This window comes from Aspergillus lucknowensis (assembly GCF_044049455.1).
Source record: "Aspergillus lucknowensis strain CBS 449.75 chromosome Unknown BJX67scaffold_91, whole genome shotgun sequence".
NCBI lineage: Eukaryota > Fungi > Ascomycota > Eurotiomycetes > Eurotiales > Aspergillaceae > Aspergillus > Aspergillus lucknowensis.
The window spans coordinates 2,221-21,054 of record NW_027263635.1 but is presented as its reverse complement, the minus strand read 5'-3'; the positions used below and the strand labels follow the sequence as shown (position 1 = coordinate 21,054).

Below are 18,834 nucleotides of genomic sequence, written 5' to 3'. Positions count from 1 at the left end.
TTAAATGAGGTTATAGACCTGCTCGGTACTTCAAGGAGACATACTCAACAGTACGGGTCACCTCACTGTGATGGCGGGGATATAACCCATTCTTTATTATTACCGACCCCACCTAACGGGGACATCAAGCTGCTAGCATGATATATGGCACAATCCCAGCGTATAGGGGAAGAATCAGATTGAGCTGAAAGGCGGAATAAGAAGCATAGAAAGAAAGACGCCACGGGTAAAGCAATGAACCCCAGTTTAAGCAAAGAGGGTTAAGAATCTCCCTGGGATTTCTTCCATGTCAGGCCAGCCTCGCTCCAGATTTTGTATAGGCAAGAGAGAAAGGCATTTATTCTATATCTCATAACCACACGTATAGATGATACCACTCTGCCTTCGATTTCCCACATTGAGCGCACAAATGGAACCCCAGGGGCTGACAGCTTGGCATGCTTTGAAATTAATCCGTGGTGCAGGGTATACTTTTAGTGCCACACTGATCCCCCGCTCATTGTAGTCACACCCCTTAGACCCCTGCACTGGGACTTATCAGCACAAGGGCGATTGAATAGGAAATTTGGGTAGGAATAATCGGCCAACACCAGTCTACCCATGACGACTTTTTTCCCCTTGAAGTTCCCTTGACCCGTCTCAGGCGCTCATTACGAAAGCCCCATTAGGACAGACGCATCTTCTGACGCTACCTCAGAGTATATCTTTCTTGGCTCTCATTTTTACAGTAGTACTAACCCTCCCTGAGGCTTCTCGTCGAATGTTTAAACCATGTGTTTTCTTCAGAGCCTTTTCATGTCTCCTGACGATAAATTTAGAGCAATCCTACTTTCTCCTCCGCGATTGCCAAGAAGCTTGGAACTTCGAGTTTCTTACGGCCTGACCAAGGCGCCAAGATCCTCGACTCCCGACCACAACATGCCGACAGTAATCCTTGCGAAGGGACAGATTGGATCGGCCTCAAAGTCCTTAAATAGCTCAAGCTCCGACAAATACAGTTAGCACGATGGGCTTGGCGCATCCGTGTGGGAAAACGATCGGCGGTGGACCAAGCGAGGGGCCCTGATCTCAAGACCGAGCCTCGTATTCGTCGTGATCAACGTATTCACGAACGCCACAGCAGGCTCAATTTGCCTCCAGGGCCGTCTATTTTTATCCCCAATTCCGGCCCCTGCTTGGTGACCCTTGACTGGTGCGCTGAAGAATCGAAGTCATGATACGAACTTGCACATTATCTACCCGAGTGGGAGAAGAATCTATATATATAAGAAGTCGTTTGCCCAAGGCGACCCGGTACCCAAGACCAGACCAGAAAGAAAGATCAACTCCGGCCTTTATTCCCTGTTTCCCTCTGCACAATGCTTCAAACCTCTCTCGTTGTGGCCGCTCTCGCCAGTATTCCATCAGTCTTCGCCTATCCTACCCTGGCCGATGCCCTCAACTGTCGCTCGGGTCCCGGAACTAACTATGAGGTCGTGAAATCGTATACCAGTGGTGCAGATATCACAATTTCCTGTCAAGTCTCTGGGACCGACGTCTATGGCTTGGACGTCTGGGACAAGACTCAGGACGGCTGCTATGTATCCGATTACTATGTCGACACCAATGGTGCGGACTCTGTCGCCGCCACATGTAGTGCGGACGGGGGAAGCAGGGACTCAACGACCTATCCTGTCAAGGTCGACTCCCTCAACTGTCGCTCGGGCCCTGGAACTGGCTATGACGTCGTGAAATCGTATACCGGCGGGCAAGAGCTCTCCATTACCTGCCAAGTCTCTGGGACCGACGTCAACGGCTGGGACGTCTGGGACAAGACACAGGACGGCTGCTATGTATCTGATTACTATGTCGACACCGACGGAGCGGACTCGGTCGCTCCCGACTGCGGTGGCGACAGCGGGACCACCGACCCTCCCCCCAGCGATGGCTCCGGAGGAGACATCATCTCCGCCGCCCAATCGCAAGAAGGTCTTCCCTATGTTTGGGGCGGTGGTGGATGTGATGGCCCCTCCGGCGGAGGATTTGACTGCTCCGGTCTCACCCAGTATTCCATCTGCCAGACACTGAACGTTGAAATCCCTCGCACCGCACAGACCCAGTATGATGCAACGGATATGGGACAGCGACTTCCCCGAGAGGACGCCCAGCCCGGCGATCTGCTTTTCTGGGCGGATGGAGGTGACTGCGAGGGGAGTGTTTCGCATGTTGCCATTTATATCTCTGATGGGTGGATGGTGAATGCGGCAAGGACTGGGACTCCGGTTCGAGAGCAGGCAATCTGGGAGGAGTACGGTGGGATTTATATCTGTCCAGAAGTTATGAGGTATGTTCTGTCTTCCCCCGTCCCTAAACGGTTTGACAGCGACAGCGCTAAAGATCCCGATAGGTTTTGGTGATGCAATTTGGTTGAATTCAGGGTCTGAAGCGTTCATTGCGTTTATTTTTCTCTGCGCTCACTTTGCTTGTTCCTAGCAGAGGCAAAAGAAGGCAATCGCTAGTCCTTGTCTCATCGTATTTCCTGGTGGGGATCTCACTAGCTGTAAGCTTATTGTAGGGTTAACAATTTTGGAGGTACTCACACTTATTGGAGCTGACTTTGTGGCTCAGAAATCTCGACCCCATGCGTTCTAAGCCTTGGGCTTGAGAGGAGACCATGCCTTTGTAGCAGTCGGAAGTTATGGGAGGAATATTTGTGGTATTTAAGGTTTTTGAAATCACCACCAAGATCGCTTTCCCTGATACTAGTTGGAGTTTCTGCTGTGTTCCTTCGGTTGCTCATCTGAGGATGCTGCTTCGAAACGAAACGGGAACCTTTTTGGAAGTTTATCAACCCAATCGTGTTGAAGGTCTTGGCAATCCTGTAACGTAGACTGGTGACGCGCGCTGCCGCACGCCGTAGGCCCTGAAACGATGTATCATTTGGATAAACAAGTCGTGGAAATAGAAGTTGTTTGAGACTTTCCAGACATAGCGCTTTCATTAATCACCATGAAACCCCCAGCGGTTGAGTCTTTCCGTCTCTAGGTTTCGTAGTCTCTCCATTTCTATGATTAGCTGAGGATCGGGAGTGAACTGGAGATCCCCAATGTCAATATTTTGCAGGAGGTGTAGCCCGGTAAATGATCGGACCCTGGAGAGTTGAACATAAAGAGAGCAATATTTCCGGTGAGAGTCGTGACCTCGTCGAGTAGGGTCGTGCTTGAGATCCAGGATTGCTGCAGAGAGAGTTGAACCTTGAACCTTATAATCGGTGAGACAGAATGCGGGACAAATGGGGACTTGCTTCCTTCTGACTGACAAGCCTTTTAGGGAAATGGATCGTTCTACGGGAAATATTGGCATGGTCGAAGTCGGAAGTTGGTCAAACTCGGCCCTGTGAGGTCTATCCGGTTTGAATAAAACGCACGCCGGTGGTTTGGTGCAAAATGTGTAGAGATCGTCCACTTCAAAGAATTCAGCTGTGAAAATGGGTTAGCGACATCCTTTTCCTTCGAGTGTGGAACTTACCAGTTGGGTCAACCACAATCCCCCCTGCAGTGCCCGTAGCTCCATTAACCTGGCCAAGAGCGGTGCAAGCATTGGTTAGGATTACCGCAGGCATGTTTAGAGTGTAGAAGAAAAGGCCAGCAAAGGGATTTGGGCACCATGGTCAGGTTGTAGTAGTAAGTCATGGGCTCGAAGTCGTAGATTCGCAGGTCCAGTCGATTTAGTCCTGGTATGGAGTGCGGCGAACAGGTAAATGTTCTGACATCGTTTTCGCGCGAAGTTTTCGACACGGATGCGGTTCATTGGATGACGGACGGCATTCAGCTTGACTATCACAGTGGCGTCATCTAATTCGGGTGCGGCGAGTGATGTGATGGTCCTGGAATTGAGGTGAGCAACGTATTCTCTTGTTAAGGCGCACTGCCTTGTTCGGGACAGGAAGTCTGAGAATAAAGGGTCTTCGGACTGCCTCATTTGCTCATTGAGGATGACGACATTTTTAAATTGATGCCAGATTAACCGGCCTGTTTCGTCTTCGTCGTTGGCAGGCCTCGGTTCCTTCCACAAAGCCGGTCCACGAACGGGAGGAAACTGAAAGAAGTCGCCCATGAGGATCACGATAGGTAGGCCACCAAACACATCTGGAGACGATCTGTCTAGAGCGCGGGCAATTTTGCATTGGTTGTTAATGACGCTTAGCATCCGTAAATCAACCATGCTCATTTCATCAATAACCAGGATCGTTTTGTGTGCCCATAGCCTTCTGACGCGGTTAGTCATGGCTGATTTACATAAAATGCCAATTCCCAGAGAAGTGTGATATGTATTGCCGCCTAGAGTATCTGCCGCGGCACCCGTGGGTGCTGTGAGAATGATTTCGTGTCTTCGTCCGAGAATGTCCATAGCGGCTTGAAGCGCTTTGGGTATATGTGTTTTCCCGGTTCCACCTTCGCCAGTGATGCAAAGAAGGAGTTGTTGGCGCCGTGACGGGTCATATGGGTGATTGGCCCATTCTAAGATATCAGATAATAACTTCTGGACGACCAGTTCTTGTTTCCTGTTGAGGGGGATATCTTGGCTTATTAACGACGTAAGGGAAATAGCGGTTACGTTGTCGCCGAGTTGAGCGCGTCGTCTTGCCGCGTGATCGATAATGCGTGTTTCGGTCAATATAGGTCGAAGGACGCCGTCTTCAGTATGTACGTCGAAGTCTTCGAGTTGATGTATTGAGTGGAGAGGAGAGTCATCCGAAAACGAGTTTTTGTGATCTAAAAGGCGACTTTGCCATGTCTCCAATAGAGTATTGGGAAGGAGTTTTAAATCTGAAGTCTGGTTAGAGTGCAAGCGCTGGATGTTGATAGGATGTGGATTAGGTTGTGAAAGGGACTGTATGTGATAGAACTGGGCCATTATTGGCGTGCGCTTTGTAGCGATGAAAAGATCCCGACTCCAGGTCCTAGTTACAGCATAGTACGCGGCAAGTAAGGTTTCAGCAGTGAATTTCTCATCGTGGGCCACGAAAACGGAGTTTTCCTCGCCCGGGTCTGACTCAACGTCCGCCTGATCAAGATGAGCGAGATGGCGGTCGAAAAAATCGTCATGCTGCTGCATAGACCTGCGCAGCTTGGCGTCCGCCTGGCAGTCTTCCTTGGACTTTCGAAGAAGCTCGATGTTTGCAGCGAATTCTTGGTTATGTGGAGAGAGCGTTGGCCTGATGGATGCCCAAACTCGAGAGTAGGTATCTGTCTGGTCGGCGCGATGACGAAATAGAGCTGACAACTCTTGCCACGGGACGAAGAGACCGAGTAGGATCTCGGCGAGGTCATTTACAATAGCGTCAGTTTTCGGGTGACCTCCAGGAACGGAGTCTTCCGCACTCTGAAACTGAGTGAGTGGTCCATTGAAGATAACCGTCGCGATTTGAGATTTGGAGCCAGCGACACGTTGCACGCAAGCACTGCTTCTAGGGTGGGAAGGATCAAAGGCGAAGTCGTCCGATGGGGCTCTCTGCTTGCTTCTTACCTGGACCAACATGCAGTATTCGAAGAGTGACAATGGAGCGAGAAGAGGACCACGCCATCTATAGTTGTCGAACAAGCTTACAGGTACTGTGTCACCGGTGTTAAATGTGCAAGGCTCATCGGCAACAGCACCAGAAGTGCCACGGTCGTTAGCGCTGTCGGAGGGGTTCCGTAACGCGCGCACATAACGTCTTAACCACCAAAGATTGACGCGGACGAATTTAGAGTTCACGGTGTAGTAACTCGGAAGATGGAGGAGAGTGCTAGCAACTTGCACTCCACTAACCTCCCGGACCTGGGCCAGGCTGTTAAAGCAGCGGAGGGCAAAGTTATCCATGCCCTTTGCACGGAGACGGAGATCTGTCGCAGTCGGAGGATCGGCGGTTCTCGCGTTTTCGATGGCATGCTTCAGCAGAGCTGCCTTGGTGATCATCTGCTAAGGGGAAACATCGTCTTTGGTTGCATAATTGGTACTGTCATAAACTAGCGAAGAGTAGGCAATACTTGGAGCACGAATGAGTCCCCAACGGACTGATATTCAAAGACATTAATTGCACCATCCCGGAGCTGGGTTTGATAGAGGCAGCTACGCTCTTGGCCTTCGCCGACCTCCAACAGCATTTCCTGGGACCCATGCTGTGTGAAAAAGGAAGCACCGTGACCGCTTGACCCTAACTCTGCTGTTGAGAGAAGCGTGCCTCTAAGTGCATCAAATGCAAAAATTGTATCAATAAAGTCTCGTCCCTTCCAGGCTTGCTCCGGCTGGTAGAGCCAGAGCACTTGGCCATCCGCCGAGAATCCAGGAGTCGCACTCCCGTTCATGTATTGTTCTTCTTGTGAGGGAATATTGAAATTGTAACGCCAAATTTCTTTGCCACTCCAGTCCATGCATGTCAGTGCATTTTTTGTTGTGTAGGCTACTAATCTCACTTCCAAGGATGCAGTTGGGTAGACCACGTCCGGAGGTGCGGGCAATTTGACTTCGGGCTCGGTGGTAACCCTGTACTGCTCATCTGCGGTCAGAGGGAGGCAAAAAACGTAGATGGCTCTATCTCGAGTGGCTGTGTAAACTCTTGGCCCCAATTTGTAATGGTCGTTGGCCCTGGCCAGGCCTCCGTCACCCTTTTCGTTCAGGCCGCGATGGAGTAACTCGTTTACACTGTCATGCAGCGGCATCCTAGGGGATGGCAACATGGGAATGAGAAAGGGTTTTGCTTCTGCGGTGCCACTAAAACGCCTCAGTTCCTGCAGCAGTAATTGCCGGACCTCGTCCTTGGCGTACTCCAGAGCTTCATCAATACTAGCTTTGGGAAAATCCCTATTCGACTGTAGCAACATGGCCACGATCTCCTTATGACCATTGAGTGCGGCCAACACTAAAGCTGTCTCATTGTACTCATTGCGCCACGAGGTGTCCGTTCTTGCGTCATCCAACAACGCTTTAACCGACCGTTCGCATCCGCCCTGAGCTGCTGTTATTAGTGGCGTTCGCCCGTCGTTATCCCGAGTGTTTACATCAATGCAGTCACGTTCCAGAAGGAGCCGCACAATGTTGGCATGGTCACAGCCCGCCGCATTGTTGAGCGCGGTTCGCCCGTACGCGTCCTGATACTCGACATTAATATCAGGGTGATTGAGGAGTAGCAGAAGGATCTCCTCATTCCCACGAAGGGCCGCAAATGTTAGAGGGTTTCCGCCATGGCAGTTCTCGTCGGAGTATTCAGTTGGTTCGTTGATGGACATACCCTCCTCCTCCAACAGACATCGCACCACCTCAACCTGGTCATGTATCACAGCAGTGGCCAATGCCGTTGCACCCGTACCTTCCCCTCGGAGGTTTATCAGGATCCCATCCTGGGCCAGAAGCATTCTGGCAATGCACTCATGCCCCTCTTTGGCCGCCCACATGAAGGGGGTAGTCGCCTGGGGACCGCCTCGATTATTCAGGTCCAAGTCAGGTACTTGCAAGAGTATGCGGACAATGCTCTCCTTCCCTCCGCAGACCGCATGATTCAGACATGTGGATCGGGACGGGTGCACTGATGTTGTCCAGAGAGCTCTTACGGGAAGTCTGAACCGTTATACCTGGTGATATATACTTAATTCTTAGCCCCCCTATCTTCATCATCATCGTGTATCGTTTTCTCTAACAGCATTGATATGGCAAGCAGACACGCAGTGCTCGCAGATTCTCTACTCCACTGTCGATTATACGCAACAGCGTATAACAGTGCGAGAGGAATAGATTGCCCGCATCACACACAGCCATGATGATCAACGGGTGTCAAGCGTGTCTGGGATATACTGCTTACATATGAGGGTCAGATCAAGAAGCGCCGGTCGGGAATGATATCTGGCATTTTAGGGCTATGGGCCATGTATTGCAGTAGGATGTTTGGGCTATACAGACTATAAGGTCGTGCGACCTAACAAAGTCGCTGCTGAGGACTGCAGACAATCCCTGATCCTTCGCCGACTCGGGGTAGCCTGTTCGCCAGCATCCCCAGCGAGGCTGTACCCTGTATACCCCTTCTTCCTCGCCCTAAACTCCCGCATAAGATTCTCAAAGAGGCTGTTGACCTGCCACGCATTTTTTGAACTGACCTCGTAGAATTCACCACCGACCTGATCCGCTAGCGCCCGACCCGTATCTGCGGGTACCTCGGGCCTAGAAGTCGGCGTCACCAAGGTATAATCCGCCACGACAAAGATTGGCTTCTGCGAGATAAACCGGTTCTCCGCCCAGAATATCTTCGTCCCTTCCTCGTGGAAGAGCTTGCACACGCGCAGGACACCCATATTGATTCCGGCGCTTGCGGCCGATACCCGATAATGGGCTGCGAGGAGACCAGACACGCGCGTAAGATCTGGATTTTGATCTCAACGGGGAGATAGAGGAAGTATTTAAACCTCTGCGCGGGAATGGACTTCCACTTCTGCGATAAACGCTTCCCAATAGACCGCGGACTCACCCATCGCTGCTCCTCCTCCTCCCCGACCTTTGTCACGCAAATTCTAACTCTGTTCTTCGCACTGACACGCGGTACTTCAATTTCCTTTCTCACCGCTGCCTCAGCCCTCGCGCCCTCAAGGGAAGGGTATGGGATGTGTTCATTCAACCTGGTGCGCACATAGCGCTGCGTGCGCTCAAGGGAGCCTATCGAGGAGACGTCATACACGACGATCAACGCGTCTATCCACGCGGCTTGCGAGCAGGCGCGATACCAAGGCACATCTATGTAATAATTCATGCTCTCGCAGTCAATCTCGAACATGGCGACTTGCTTGTCGACCGGGGTTTGCTTGCGGAAGGGGTCAAGCGACCCGATGGCGGGTTCGTACTCGCTCGGGTCGACCCAGCGGTTCATGGCATACTGTGGTTTGTGAGTGGGGATGCATGCTGTTGGTTTTGTGGGGTGATGATTACTTGGTGCATGTAGGTGTGTGCGACCGCATACTCGGAGGCAGCCACGACAACTCGGATGAGATCCATGCGCCCTGCCATGGTGACAGCTGTTGTTGGATGGTAGTGGAGGCAGACCCCTTGAGGTTGTCTTTGGGTTATTTTCTCTTGAAAGACCAGGGCTAGTCTGTTCGAGCTAGTCTATTCGGGCTAGTTTTGTCCTTCGGACCTTTCTCGAGGACGATGAGATCCAATTTAATTGGCCTATTTTCAAGACAGGGATTGTGATACCAATGAGCCATGGAGGCGCGAGCCACAGGAATATTCTGCCTCCTGCCAGTGCACATCCGCCGCATTCAGGGAAATGAAAGCCCCAGTCTGATATGCACGGCTCCACAACTTGGGTTCGGCAGCCTTGGCTAAGAAGTGGAGATTGCCGAATGTAAAGGAGGAACAAAGATATTGCCTGCTGGGAGGGGTGACATTTTACGGTCCTCTGCACCATCACAATATTGGTCGTGGGTAGATTTTGAGGGATTATCCGCATACAATACCGACTTCGGTGGTTCCCCATAGATAAATGCTCGGAGTCCATTTATATCTGACTCGTAACAAAAATGTCAGGCTGTTTAGGCTTTGTGGTGGTGTGTGGGCGTTCATATGCAAGTGACAGTTGCTGTATATGGGGTATTTACCGCCCCGGATCATTGACAGACGTGGCTTCAACAAGACGGGCAAAGCTGAATACAGTGGCGGTTATAGGGAGCTCCTGGGCGTCCTTCGTATTCAGAGAAAGCTAGCCTCTTCGGGATTAGCTTTGCTCTCCTTTGTAATGTATTTCCCCGCCCTTCCACCTCGATTTCGATCTCGCTGTTTCAACGCCTTCGAATTCAAACCACCACCCTGCCACCAAAAGTGGGTTTATCGAGCCGAAATTCGGTGGAGCAAGAGGGAAGGATTGGACCCGCAATATCTGCACTCTTTCCCAACAGCAACCTCTAAACTGAACTCAACGCCTGATTTCTACCGCATTCGTGAATTACCGACAAAATGGGTTGCGGAATGAGCACCGAGTACAAGGAGGACAACGCTCGCAATAAGGAGATCGAGAATCAGCTTAGGCGGGACAAGATGGTGCAGTGGAACGAGATTAAGATGCTGCTGCTTGGTATGTCACTCTAGTCTTTCTCACTTGATTGAATGTGAGAATGTCCAGCTAACCCAACTTTCACAGGTGCCGGAGAGTCGGGCAAGTCTACGATTCTAAAGCAGATGAAGTTGATCCACCAAGGAGGCTACTCGCGCGAGGAGAAAGAATCCTTCAAGGATATCATTTACAGCAACATCGTCCAATCCATGTGCATGATCTTGGAAGCGATGGAAGCCCTCGAACTCCCGCTGGAGGACGCCCGTAACCAGTACCATGTCCAGACTGTCTTCATGCAGCCACCCCAGATCGAAGGGGAGAGTCTCCCCCTAGAGGTCGGAAACGCCATCGCTGCTCTTTGGCACGATACCAGTGTGCAAGAGTGTTTCAAGCGCTCTCGCGGATACCAACTGAACGACTCCGCCAAATAGTGAGCCATCTTCCTTTGTATTGAACTATAATGATCCCTTGCTGACCTTATTCCGGCTTCTTTGATGATATTGAACGTATTGCCCACCCTGATTATGTCCCCACTGATGAGGATATCCTCCACTCTTGTGTCAAGACGACTGGTATCACCGAGACTACTTTCATTATTGGTAACCTGACGTACCGTATGTTCGATGTCGGTGGCCAGCGTTCTGAGCGCAAAAAGTGGATTCACTGCTTTGAAAACGTTACTACGATTCTCTTCTTAGTCGCCATCTCCGAGTATGACCAGCTCTTATTCGAAGATCAGACTGTCAACCGAATGCAGGAAGCTCTCACATTGTTTGACTCCATCTGCAACTCGCAGTGGTTCGTCAATACCTCCATTATTCTGTTCCTCAACAAGACCGACCGTTTCTGTGAGAAGCTGCCCGTCAGCCCCATGAAGAACTATTTCCCCGACTATGGAGGCGGTGCTGACTTTGCCGCGGCCTGTGATTACATTCTCGACCGCTTCGTGTCTCTAAACCAGACTGAGCAGAAGCAGATTTACGCACACTTCATATGTGCCACAAATACCACGCATTTCCGGTTCGTGATGGCAGTTGTATATGGTAAGTCTTGTCTATCCACAACGAATCGATCACTGCTCAATACTGTCTGTGTGTTTTAGATATTGTTATTCAAGAAAACCTGAGACTTTGTGGTCTGATCTAATAATCCGTATATTTTTTGAGCAAGTGCAAAAAACTTCTCGACTCGATACCAGCATCTATAATCAGCCCGGAGTTTTATGCGTTCCCAGGAACAACTCCACCACCGCCTCGTGGCCATTCCGCACATCCTTGAATAGTGGTGTTATGCCAAATCTATCAATCGCCCCAGCTTTCGCCCCTTCGGAAAGGCAGGTTCGAGCTGTCGCCTCACTCCCTCGTTGGGCAGCCTATAACAGCGCTGAACTTCCAGAGTTTAGCGAATTTCGTTGATAGAGGTATTGATTGAAGAGAGAATAAAACTGCTGGTTAGTTTGAGCAAATGACCCTTCCTGTCCGGAAACTTCGCAATGAATAGCAAGCAATTCAGCAGGCAAATGAAAAAGAGGCATTTCCACATTTCCTCTCGTGACCTTGGAAAGGCCAGATACTGTAATGAGCATGAAGAGCGATTTGGGAAATTGGGATCCCAAAGATCTTTTGGGAAGTTGGACAAAAGCCGTGTCCTCGTTTTGGGAGATTCTTGGCCTGTGCAAATCGTCGACTCAGATATTGGGTGGGACTGAAGCAGAGTCACAGTATCAGTAACTCCGCAAATAATCAATACCTTGTGAATTTCTGCGTTATTAAGACTTGAGTTTTTTTTTTTTTCTCCATAATCTTCTGTCATTTGAGGGCAAAGAAGGCGAGAGCCGACTTTACTGTATAAATGCGGCGGATTTCTTGGGAAATTTCATTTCCGGAGCAACATACTGCCAAGAAATGCAATTATAATTTAAACCCCCCTCTCTAGGAAGGCCGAGGCAGCAGGTCGAATTTGATGCCTGCCCTGAGGCAATCAGAACAGGCTTGGTGCAGCGAGCAACTTGTTTCGGCTAAGACAGTCTGGTAGGTTAATCGAAGCATTGTTCGCCGCATTGTATCACGTCCAGAGTTGGCTTCTTCTGCCTTGCATACAAAGCCATAGGTGTTAACCTCGGCTCTAAATAGAGTACAATGATTCCTTTTTTCGATTTTCATTGCGTAAATGCTTTGAGTTCACGTTAGCATTGAAACACTAATAGCCAAGAACACAATAAATAAAGGATGAATTGCTCCCGTATTTGCGTCAAGTTCATGGGGGGGAAAAAAACCGTCGGAAAGAAAAACCAGGGACGGAGCACGATGTATGATATAGCTAAACCCCGAGGTCTTGAAGGCTCTGTTCTAACGCCTCTTGAAGCTGGGCTGCCTCAGCTCTCCAGTTGCGTATCTGACGCGATTCGGCGGCCAAGCCAAGCAGATCATCATCGGTATAGGTGCTAACAGAGATTGGGCTAAAGACATTCAGAGGTTTGGCAAGTATATGTCGCTCAATAACTTGACGACAAATATTATCGACGAACGACTTCATCGCAACCTTGGCGAAATTAGCACCGAATGCATGTTGGATAGGTCAATGGGAATCCTTACTTTGTAGTAGGCGGCTAAATCAGTTCGCGCATCCATACAAGCCCGCTCCGTCATATCAACAACGACGCGATCTTGCAGAGCGGTCAATAATCTGCTAATCTCAAATTGCGAGTTACTGACGTGGAATTCTCCGTTCCAATCCTCGCGACTTGCATCATCCATCGAAATTGTTAGGTCCTTTTTGGAGCGATCAAGCCGGGCCTTCTGGATATTGTCTGTATAATAATGGTTGTACGTGATGGGATGGCGTGTCTCATCTTAAGCAATTTATCCAGTTCTTCAAACGCTTCTTTGGCGTCGATGTTCAAGCTGACTTCAATCCCATGTGTTAAGTTATGACGGGCTTTAGGGTCTTTAACGGTAAAAGCCAATGCAGAGTTAATAAACAGAGACACCAGAGATACGACAGCAACCACATGGCGACGACTGATATCCCCCCATCGCTCTGACTGAGCATGAAACAATTCGGTAAGCAGGGAATAATTGTGATTACCTGGCAACTCCCGACCCCTTTTCTCATGGTATATCTGGCCGTGTTAGTGTTATACATCGATGCACGAGGTACCATGATATCGTATACCTTTCGAACCCATGACATCATTTGATCGTCTGTGAGGAGCAGCTGGCCGTCATCCGCTTGGGCTGCTTCCAGTTGCTCCTTTGTGATCACTTTTCGCTTCTTGCCTTGCTGTCCCATGTAGGTGGCGAATCTTCATTCTTCATGTGGATGGCTGGGCGAAGACGAACTGATATATTGTCGCAGTCGATGTTTAAAAAGGCTGCATCACGACGAGCATATGCTCCCTCAACACCGGCTTTCACCAAATTATGAAAGTCGCTGCTGATTCTCGTCAGGTACACACGAATTTGATTCGGCGATGAGTGTTCCATTCCCAAGTCGATAAGCTCGTCGTTGATCTCATTGAGCAGCCGCCGCACGTCTTCTCGTACTTTAGGCAATTCGCGCTCGATATGGTTATCCAACAGATCTTGTAGGAACGTTCGCAGGTTGTCTATTCCTATGCGTGAAGGGTCAATACCTTGCCCTTTCCAAGCTCCGGTCGAGAAGAAATTCAACGAGAGATGGTTGAAAAGACAGCGAATGACCGCACTTATAGATCGCAATTAAATGCCGGTTAAAGTGGGGTTGTGTGAGGGCCTTTTGCAGAATATACCATACCGTACGGCACCCACTCTTGCGTCCCCTTCGACATGGCCTGGGGGAGTTTTAGAATAGATCACGACATACAACGGGCCGTTGCTTTAGTAGGTATGTGATTCGTCCTAGAAACTGCCCATAGAGCCCTGCCCTTCCCACGCCGCGAGTCGCACATCACAAGCCTACATTGTGTGCATTCCAGAGCACATGAAACCACGGTGAGCTATGGGCAGGCGCAGCAGACCATCATCTTCGTTCCCGCAAGCATGCGAGCTAAAACTTCAATCAGTATGTGACAGATCGTCAAACCTGTGACATGTGCTTGGGTTGTCTGCAGCCTGGTGAAGCTGATGGCTCATCTTCGTGTCCGGATCCGTCGGAACGGCATGGAAGCGAGATCGATTTGCGACTCGCATTTCCTCCGAGCGAGGTCCTTCCCATCCGAGTGCGCGCCTTGTCCATCGAGGTGATCGTCCAAGGGAATGATCAGCGAGGCATTTTTGGCAGCTCCATTTCTCGCAGCGTTTGTGGCTCTGGCTGGCTGCCAAGGCCGCCGGTGTTCGGAGTGTGGGGTTAGAGGGCCAATTGCCGATCCAAGTCTCCGGAAAGTGGGTCCGAAGGTTTCCCGCCACGGCCGGACTTCTGGCCGCGATTTAAGCACGTAGGACGCGGGACTTTGACCAGATCGGCCCTGCCAAGGATCTCAGTGGTAATGAGAGTGCTTTTATTGGTGCGTTCAGGGGACGGCATGCGCTAAGCAGCGGCAGCCCAGGCTTGTCGCAGATCCACGGTTTTGAGAAGAATCGTGATCGTTGCCCATGCCCAGAGTACTTTTATTCTGCGCCCCCGCCTTTCCCCCCTATTTGTTGACATGACTGCTGCCCAACTCCCTGTTCCTTAGCTATTCCTTCTTGTTCATACGGCACGCTTAGATAGGAAGATCCATCTCTGTTCGTCCTATAACACTCCCGTCGTCCTGCACGCCTCTGATCCGGAGCTCTCCACAGCTTAAGCGCAGAATGCCCCAAGACAATCTTCCTTTGAGCCACATTTCTATTGGGGTTCGCAATTTTGAGATATCAAGGAAATTTTATTCCGCCACACTTTCTCCTCTCGGTCTACGTCTTGTGTATGAGAGGCACACTTCGCCATCAATATCCGAACCCCGCACCCTAGGATATGGTCCCGACGAAGAGAACGAGATTGTTAACATCTTTGAGCATGGTAACGAAGCACATGCTCCCGGGCGAGGATGTCACATTGCTTTTAATGTTTCAAGTCACAATATAGTTGTGGCCTTCTATGAGGCGGCTATAGCGAATGGGGGAATGTGCAACGGCAAGCCTGGGTTGCGGGAGCATTACGGTCAAACCTATTTTGCTGCCTTTGTTATTGACCCTGATGGATGAGCCCTTCCAGTGTGGATGGTAGGTGAGCCGAGGTACAGAAGTGGCCGCCAACGACTAAAGCATCATCTAGCGTGAAGACAGGATGTGGACATGACGGGAGCATGATACTAAATAGGTGTCAGGCAGAATAATTGAAAGATAAAAGATGACTTACAATAGATCACCCGCTCGTAACTCTACTCGTACCCAGCAACGGCGCAACAGAAAGCACAGATCGGGGACCATCCCGAGGCCCGCCAGAATCTGAGTAAGACTTGCGCCCAGTATGGCAAGACTGGGCACTCGGGCCTGCCCTCTCGGATCGAGCAACTCGAGAAGGAGGTGAAGAATACGAAAACGGTTGCTGAGGGCTTTACTGCACCAGGTCCGAGAGAACTTTGACGAAGAGCAAGCATTCCTGGATATTGAAGCGCAGCTCTCAGGCACCATGGTCAGATATCGACCTCATCAGCTCAGTGACAATTTTTTCTTCCACCAAGTCTGGTCATTTCCAAAAAGCCGCACTATATCATACAAGCCTTGGGGCACTGCAACTTTTGGTGGGGGAACAACTCGGTTCACCATATACAGAGTATATACATTGGTTCAGAGAGACCTTCTAGCCGCTGAGGATGACCCACTTGGCGCACTCGTAAACCACACAAGGCATTTTGCCCAGGGCAAATTGTCATTCCATGAAGAAATTGAAAACGGGAAAAACAAATCAAGCTGATCCACATCGCCCGAATTAAGGCTTGAAGTTCAACCAGGGGTCATTGTATAGCTCTCTAGCCGTTGCCCGATCTTCTGGCTCCCAGCGCAGCATTTTGCCCACAAATTCAAGGAAAAGTCTTTTGTCTTCCCCATGGACAAATGGTGTAAGGTTTGAAAGATCAAATTCCTCAGACGGGATTAAACCTGGCAATTTGAACTCTCCTAAACAAACACTTAGTTATCACCCAACATATAGAAGTGGCAGACATCATACCATCGCTGGAGAAGAGCTCGGAGCAAATGCCTTGATCTGCCCTCTCCAGTAACTGCAATGGAGGTGGACCGAGCAGCCGTATCATCTGGGCTATGTGTTTCACTCGCGAATACGTGCTGCTCCTGGTGTCCAGCCCATCAAAAAGAACACGATCTGCAAGAAGTTCCCATAACTTTATGGGGTGAGATGTCAGTGACTTTGGCAAGCATCTTCCTCGGGGCCATACCATGGTGCCGAAGTTCCATATATCTGCACTATATGTCCATGTCGCCTTTAAGAGGACCTCGGGTGCACAAAAGGGCTGAGGTTGAATATCATGGTTATGAGGCTCAGGAACATTGCCGAAAACAGCGGCACTGAAGTCGCTGATCTGAACTAGTCCCACCCCTTTCCTCAGGTGCCCGAAATCTGGACGAGACTGAAATACAGGACGATCATCATCGTCCCAAAATGGAGCAGGATTGCTTTCTTGTTGGCGAGCATAACTCTCAAGAACACCAGAGTCTTCGAATCCCAAGAGAAAGTTATCTGCCTTGAGATCTTCTATATAATTAGAGAAGACGATTGAGTATGGAACAACTTAGAAGGAGCCTACCTGTATGTATAATATGGCACTCAGAATGGAGAAAATCAAGGCCCTGGAGCAATAATTTTAAAAATGGCTTTAGGACGGCGGGAGGCACGCCGTTGCTTCCAAGATGTTTTCCCAAAAGCCAGAGCGGTTCCCTTAACGGTTCAAATACCAAGCATAAGTGCTCTCCCAGCGCGCCTCCGATACTAAAAGAGTCATGCACAAGCCGAACATATGCCCGGCCTTCATGATTAGATCGCAGCTGAGAGATATATCGCGACATTTCTATTTCTTCATTCGCAGATCTTTGTTCTTCTTTGCCACAGTTCGTAATTTTTAACGTCACATATCGGTTTGATTGCCACGCCCAACTTTACAGTGTTATTAAAGCAAGCATAAAGGCATTGGCGAACTGACCGAGTTGTGTCTTTTGCTAGCCAGACAGTAGAATTTGCCCCCCATCCGAGCTTTGAGAGAATACGATATCGCTTGGATATGGTCTCTCCAACACGAGCAGGATAATATTTCCTCGGATCATAATTTGGGTTTTGATTCTCTTCTCGAATGAAGGAAGAAGACATGGCTCGAGAAACCAACCGGAAACAAGGAATCGATGAAATAACTCGCGTTAATTTCGCAGGATGTCGATGGTAAGCAGACATTTAGAAATGGCAATGAGAGATGGTTGTGTCTACCCCAAGTTTACGTTTGACAGAACGCTTTAGAAGTTGGAAGGTGTTGGAACGTGACCACGTCCCTTTGTAGTTTAGCTCTTTCGATTAGTCATCCTGCAGGTAGAACCCGGAGCCGACCCGGACCCGGACCCGTCCAATAGACAAGCATCCATCGCTTCACAGGAGGAGGTTGTCAGGTGAACGCTAGGCGGTAAGCCTAGCCTTATCCTGGTGCGAGGACAGCTCTCACCCTGGGTGACTTCAAGTATCTTCGGTCCAGACCCTAGCTAACCAGATTTTTTACCAGCAGTTCCCGCATAGCTTCATGGAAATGCGGCTGGGTCAGTGTATGAATAAATCCGATCCCGAATCTACTTATAGCGAGCATGCCAGAGACTAGCCTTCCGACTTATAACGCATGACTGAACGTGATAAAAAACGGTAGAAATATGGGCAAGTAATTTTAACACACAGCAAATGGTTTAAATCAGGTACCAAGGTGGACTCAGTACAGAGTACATCAAAATCAAGAAAGTCAACTGGCCAATTAAAATAGGAAATACCACTGTACAGGATGGTAAGCCCCCAACTAAAATTCCCATTCTGTAGACATCCCTCTTTAAATTCCCCCACTCTTGTCATCTTTGCCAGATTGTATATCTTCAGGGAAATATTCATTGGCTTGCTTTCCTTCATTATACTTTGGCTTTGAAAACCAAACTTGCTTCCCCCCAAGCGGGCTTGGATAGTAATGAGCCGATGTAACAGGTTGTCCATCATCAGATGTAATCCGAAAATTCGCGTGAAGAGGGTCCCGTCTACCATCAGCTTTCGGCGTTGAATGCGGTCGCGACCTTGGAAACCATCAGTAGGTGCCAAAAGCGTCGCGGTTGAAAGGCTATCGATACTCACTCCACTTTCGCATTCTTTGCCTGCCCAAGCTCGGGAAAAGACCCCTTCATATTATTGATTGCCGCCTCCACTGCGTCTTGAGCCGCTGATTCATTAATACCTTGGACTCCTGTCGTTCCAGATTTCCAGTAAAAGGTTAGGATTCGTCCCGCTTTGGTGATCCAAGACATCTTGTGCCAATGAAGAATAAAATGAGACTGTGGCTGATTGACTCTGGATTTGGCGCAAGCAATAATTTTCATTTTTCTTCTTAGGATGCGTGAACTTGTGGTATTTATATTCTAATTTTTGCTCCTAAGGCTCCCTCCCCAATGTCAGACTTATTTAAAATTAGATGGAGACAGCCAGTCATAGCTGTGACTTAGCCGGGGAGTCGATTTCAACCACTGTTGATCTTCAAAACAAAGTCTTGGTCGTCAGGGATAGGGCTGACCAACTCATTTGTCTACATTCTGGCGGTTATTAAAAATTTATGATTGGTATGCGGGCGG

The 18,834-nt window shown here is 49.5% G+C and overlaps 7 protein-coding genes across 7 annotated transcripts; 3 read left to right on the top strand and 4 right to left on the bottom strand.

Moving 5' to 3' along the window:
• The first annotated feature begins 1,014 nt into the window (after positions 1-1,014).
• BJX67DRAFT_368303 (uncharacterized protein) lies at positions 1,015-2,909 on the top strand. Its single transcript, XM_071030619.1, has 3 exons — positions 1,015-2,323; positions 2,387-2,550; positions 2,608-2,909. Exons 1-2 carry the CDS (start codon positions 1,359-1,361, stop codon positions 2,394-2,396), a joined length of 975 nt encoding a protein of 324 aa, XP_070880542.1. The 5' UTR covers positions 1,015-1,358; the 3' UTR covers positions 2,397-2,550; positions 2,608-2,909.
• Positions 2,910-5,990: 3,081 nt separating this feature from the next.
• Positions 5,991-7,376, bottom strand: BJX67DRAFT_386431 (ankyrin repeat domain-containing protein; the record flags this gene model as incomplete). Its single annotated transcript, XM_071034062.1, has 1 exon — positions 5,991-7,376. The coding sequence occupies one exon, from the start codon at positions 7,374-7,376 to the stop codon at positions 5,991-5,993; it is 1,386 nt and encodes a 461-aa protein (XP_070880541.1).
• Positions 7,377-9,775: 2,399 nt separating this feature from the next.
• Positions 9,776-11,467, top strand: BJX67DRAFT_368295 (guanine nucleotide-binding protein subunit alpha). Its single transcript, XM_071030618.1, has 3 exons — positions 9,776-10,078; positions 10,145-10,487; positions 10,544-11,467. The coding sequence occupies exons 1-3, from the start codon at positions 9,961-9,963 to the stop codon at positions 11,157-11,159; spliced, it is 1,077 nt and encodes a 358-aa protein (XP_070880540.1). The 5' UTR covers positions 9,776-9,960; the 3' UTR covers positions 11,160-11,467.
• A 909-nt stretch (positions 11,468-12,376) lies between these two features.
• BJX67DRAFT_375912 (uncharacterized protein) lies at positions 12,377-13,542 on the bottom strand (the record flags this gene model as incomplete). The annotated part of the gene is made up of 5 exons (XM_071031771.1): positions 12,377-12,598; positions 12,652-12,903; positions 12,966-13,100; positions 13,232-13,339; positions 13,399-13,542. The coding sequence occupies 5 exons, from the start codon at positions 13,540-13,542 to the stop codon at positions 12,377-12,379; spliced, it is 861 nt and encodes a 286-aa protein (XP_070880539.1).
• Positions 13,543-14,600: 1,058 nt separating this feature from the next.
• BJX67DRAFT_368290 (VOC family protein) lies at positions 14,601-15,379 on the top strand. Its single transcript, XM_071030617.1, has one exon. The coding sequence runs from the start codon at positions 14,830-14,832 to the stop codon at positions 15,217-15,219; it is 390 nt and encodes a 129-aa protein (XP_070880538.1). The 5' UTR covers positions 14,601-14,829; the 3' UTR covers positions 15,220-15,379.
• A 3-nt stretch (positions 15,380-15,382) lies between these two features.
• On the bottom strand, positions 15,383-17,470 carry BJX67DRAFT_368277 (kinase domain protein). The gene is made up of 5 exons (XM_071030616.1): positions 17,175-17,470; positions 16,782-17,128; positions 16,413-16,726; positions 16,187-16,358; positions 15,383-16,134 (listed from the first exon to the last, which is right to left on the bottom strand). The coding sequence occupies exons 1-5, from the start codon at positions 17,417-17,419 to the stop codon at positions 15,947-15,949; spliced, it is 1,266 nt and encodes a 421-aa protein (XP_070880537.1). The 5' UTR covers positions 17,420-17,470; the 3' UTR covers positions 15,383-15,946.
• Positions 17,471-18,050: 580 nt separating this feature from the next.
• Positions 18,051-18,513, bottom strand: BJX67DRAFT_375910 (uncharacterized protein; the record flags this gene model as incomplete). Its single annotated transcript, XM_071031770.1, has 2 exons — positions 18,051-18,285; positions 18,344-18,513. 2 exons carry the CDS (start codon positions 18,511-18,513, stop codon positions 18,051-18,053), a joined length of 405 nt encoding a protein of 134 aa, XP_070880536.1.
• Between the last annotated feature and the right edge of the window lie 321 nt (positions 18,514-18,834).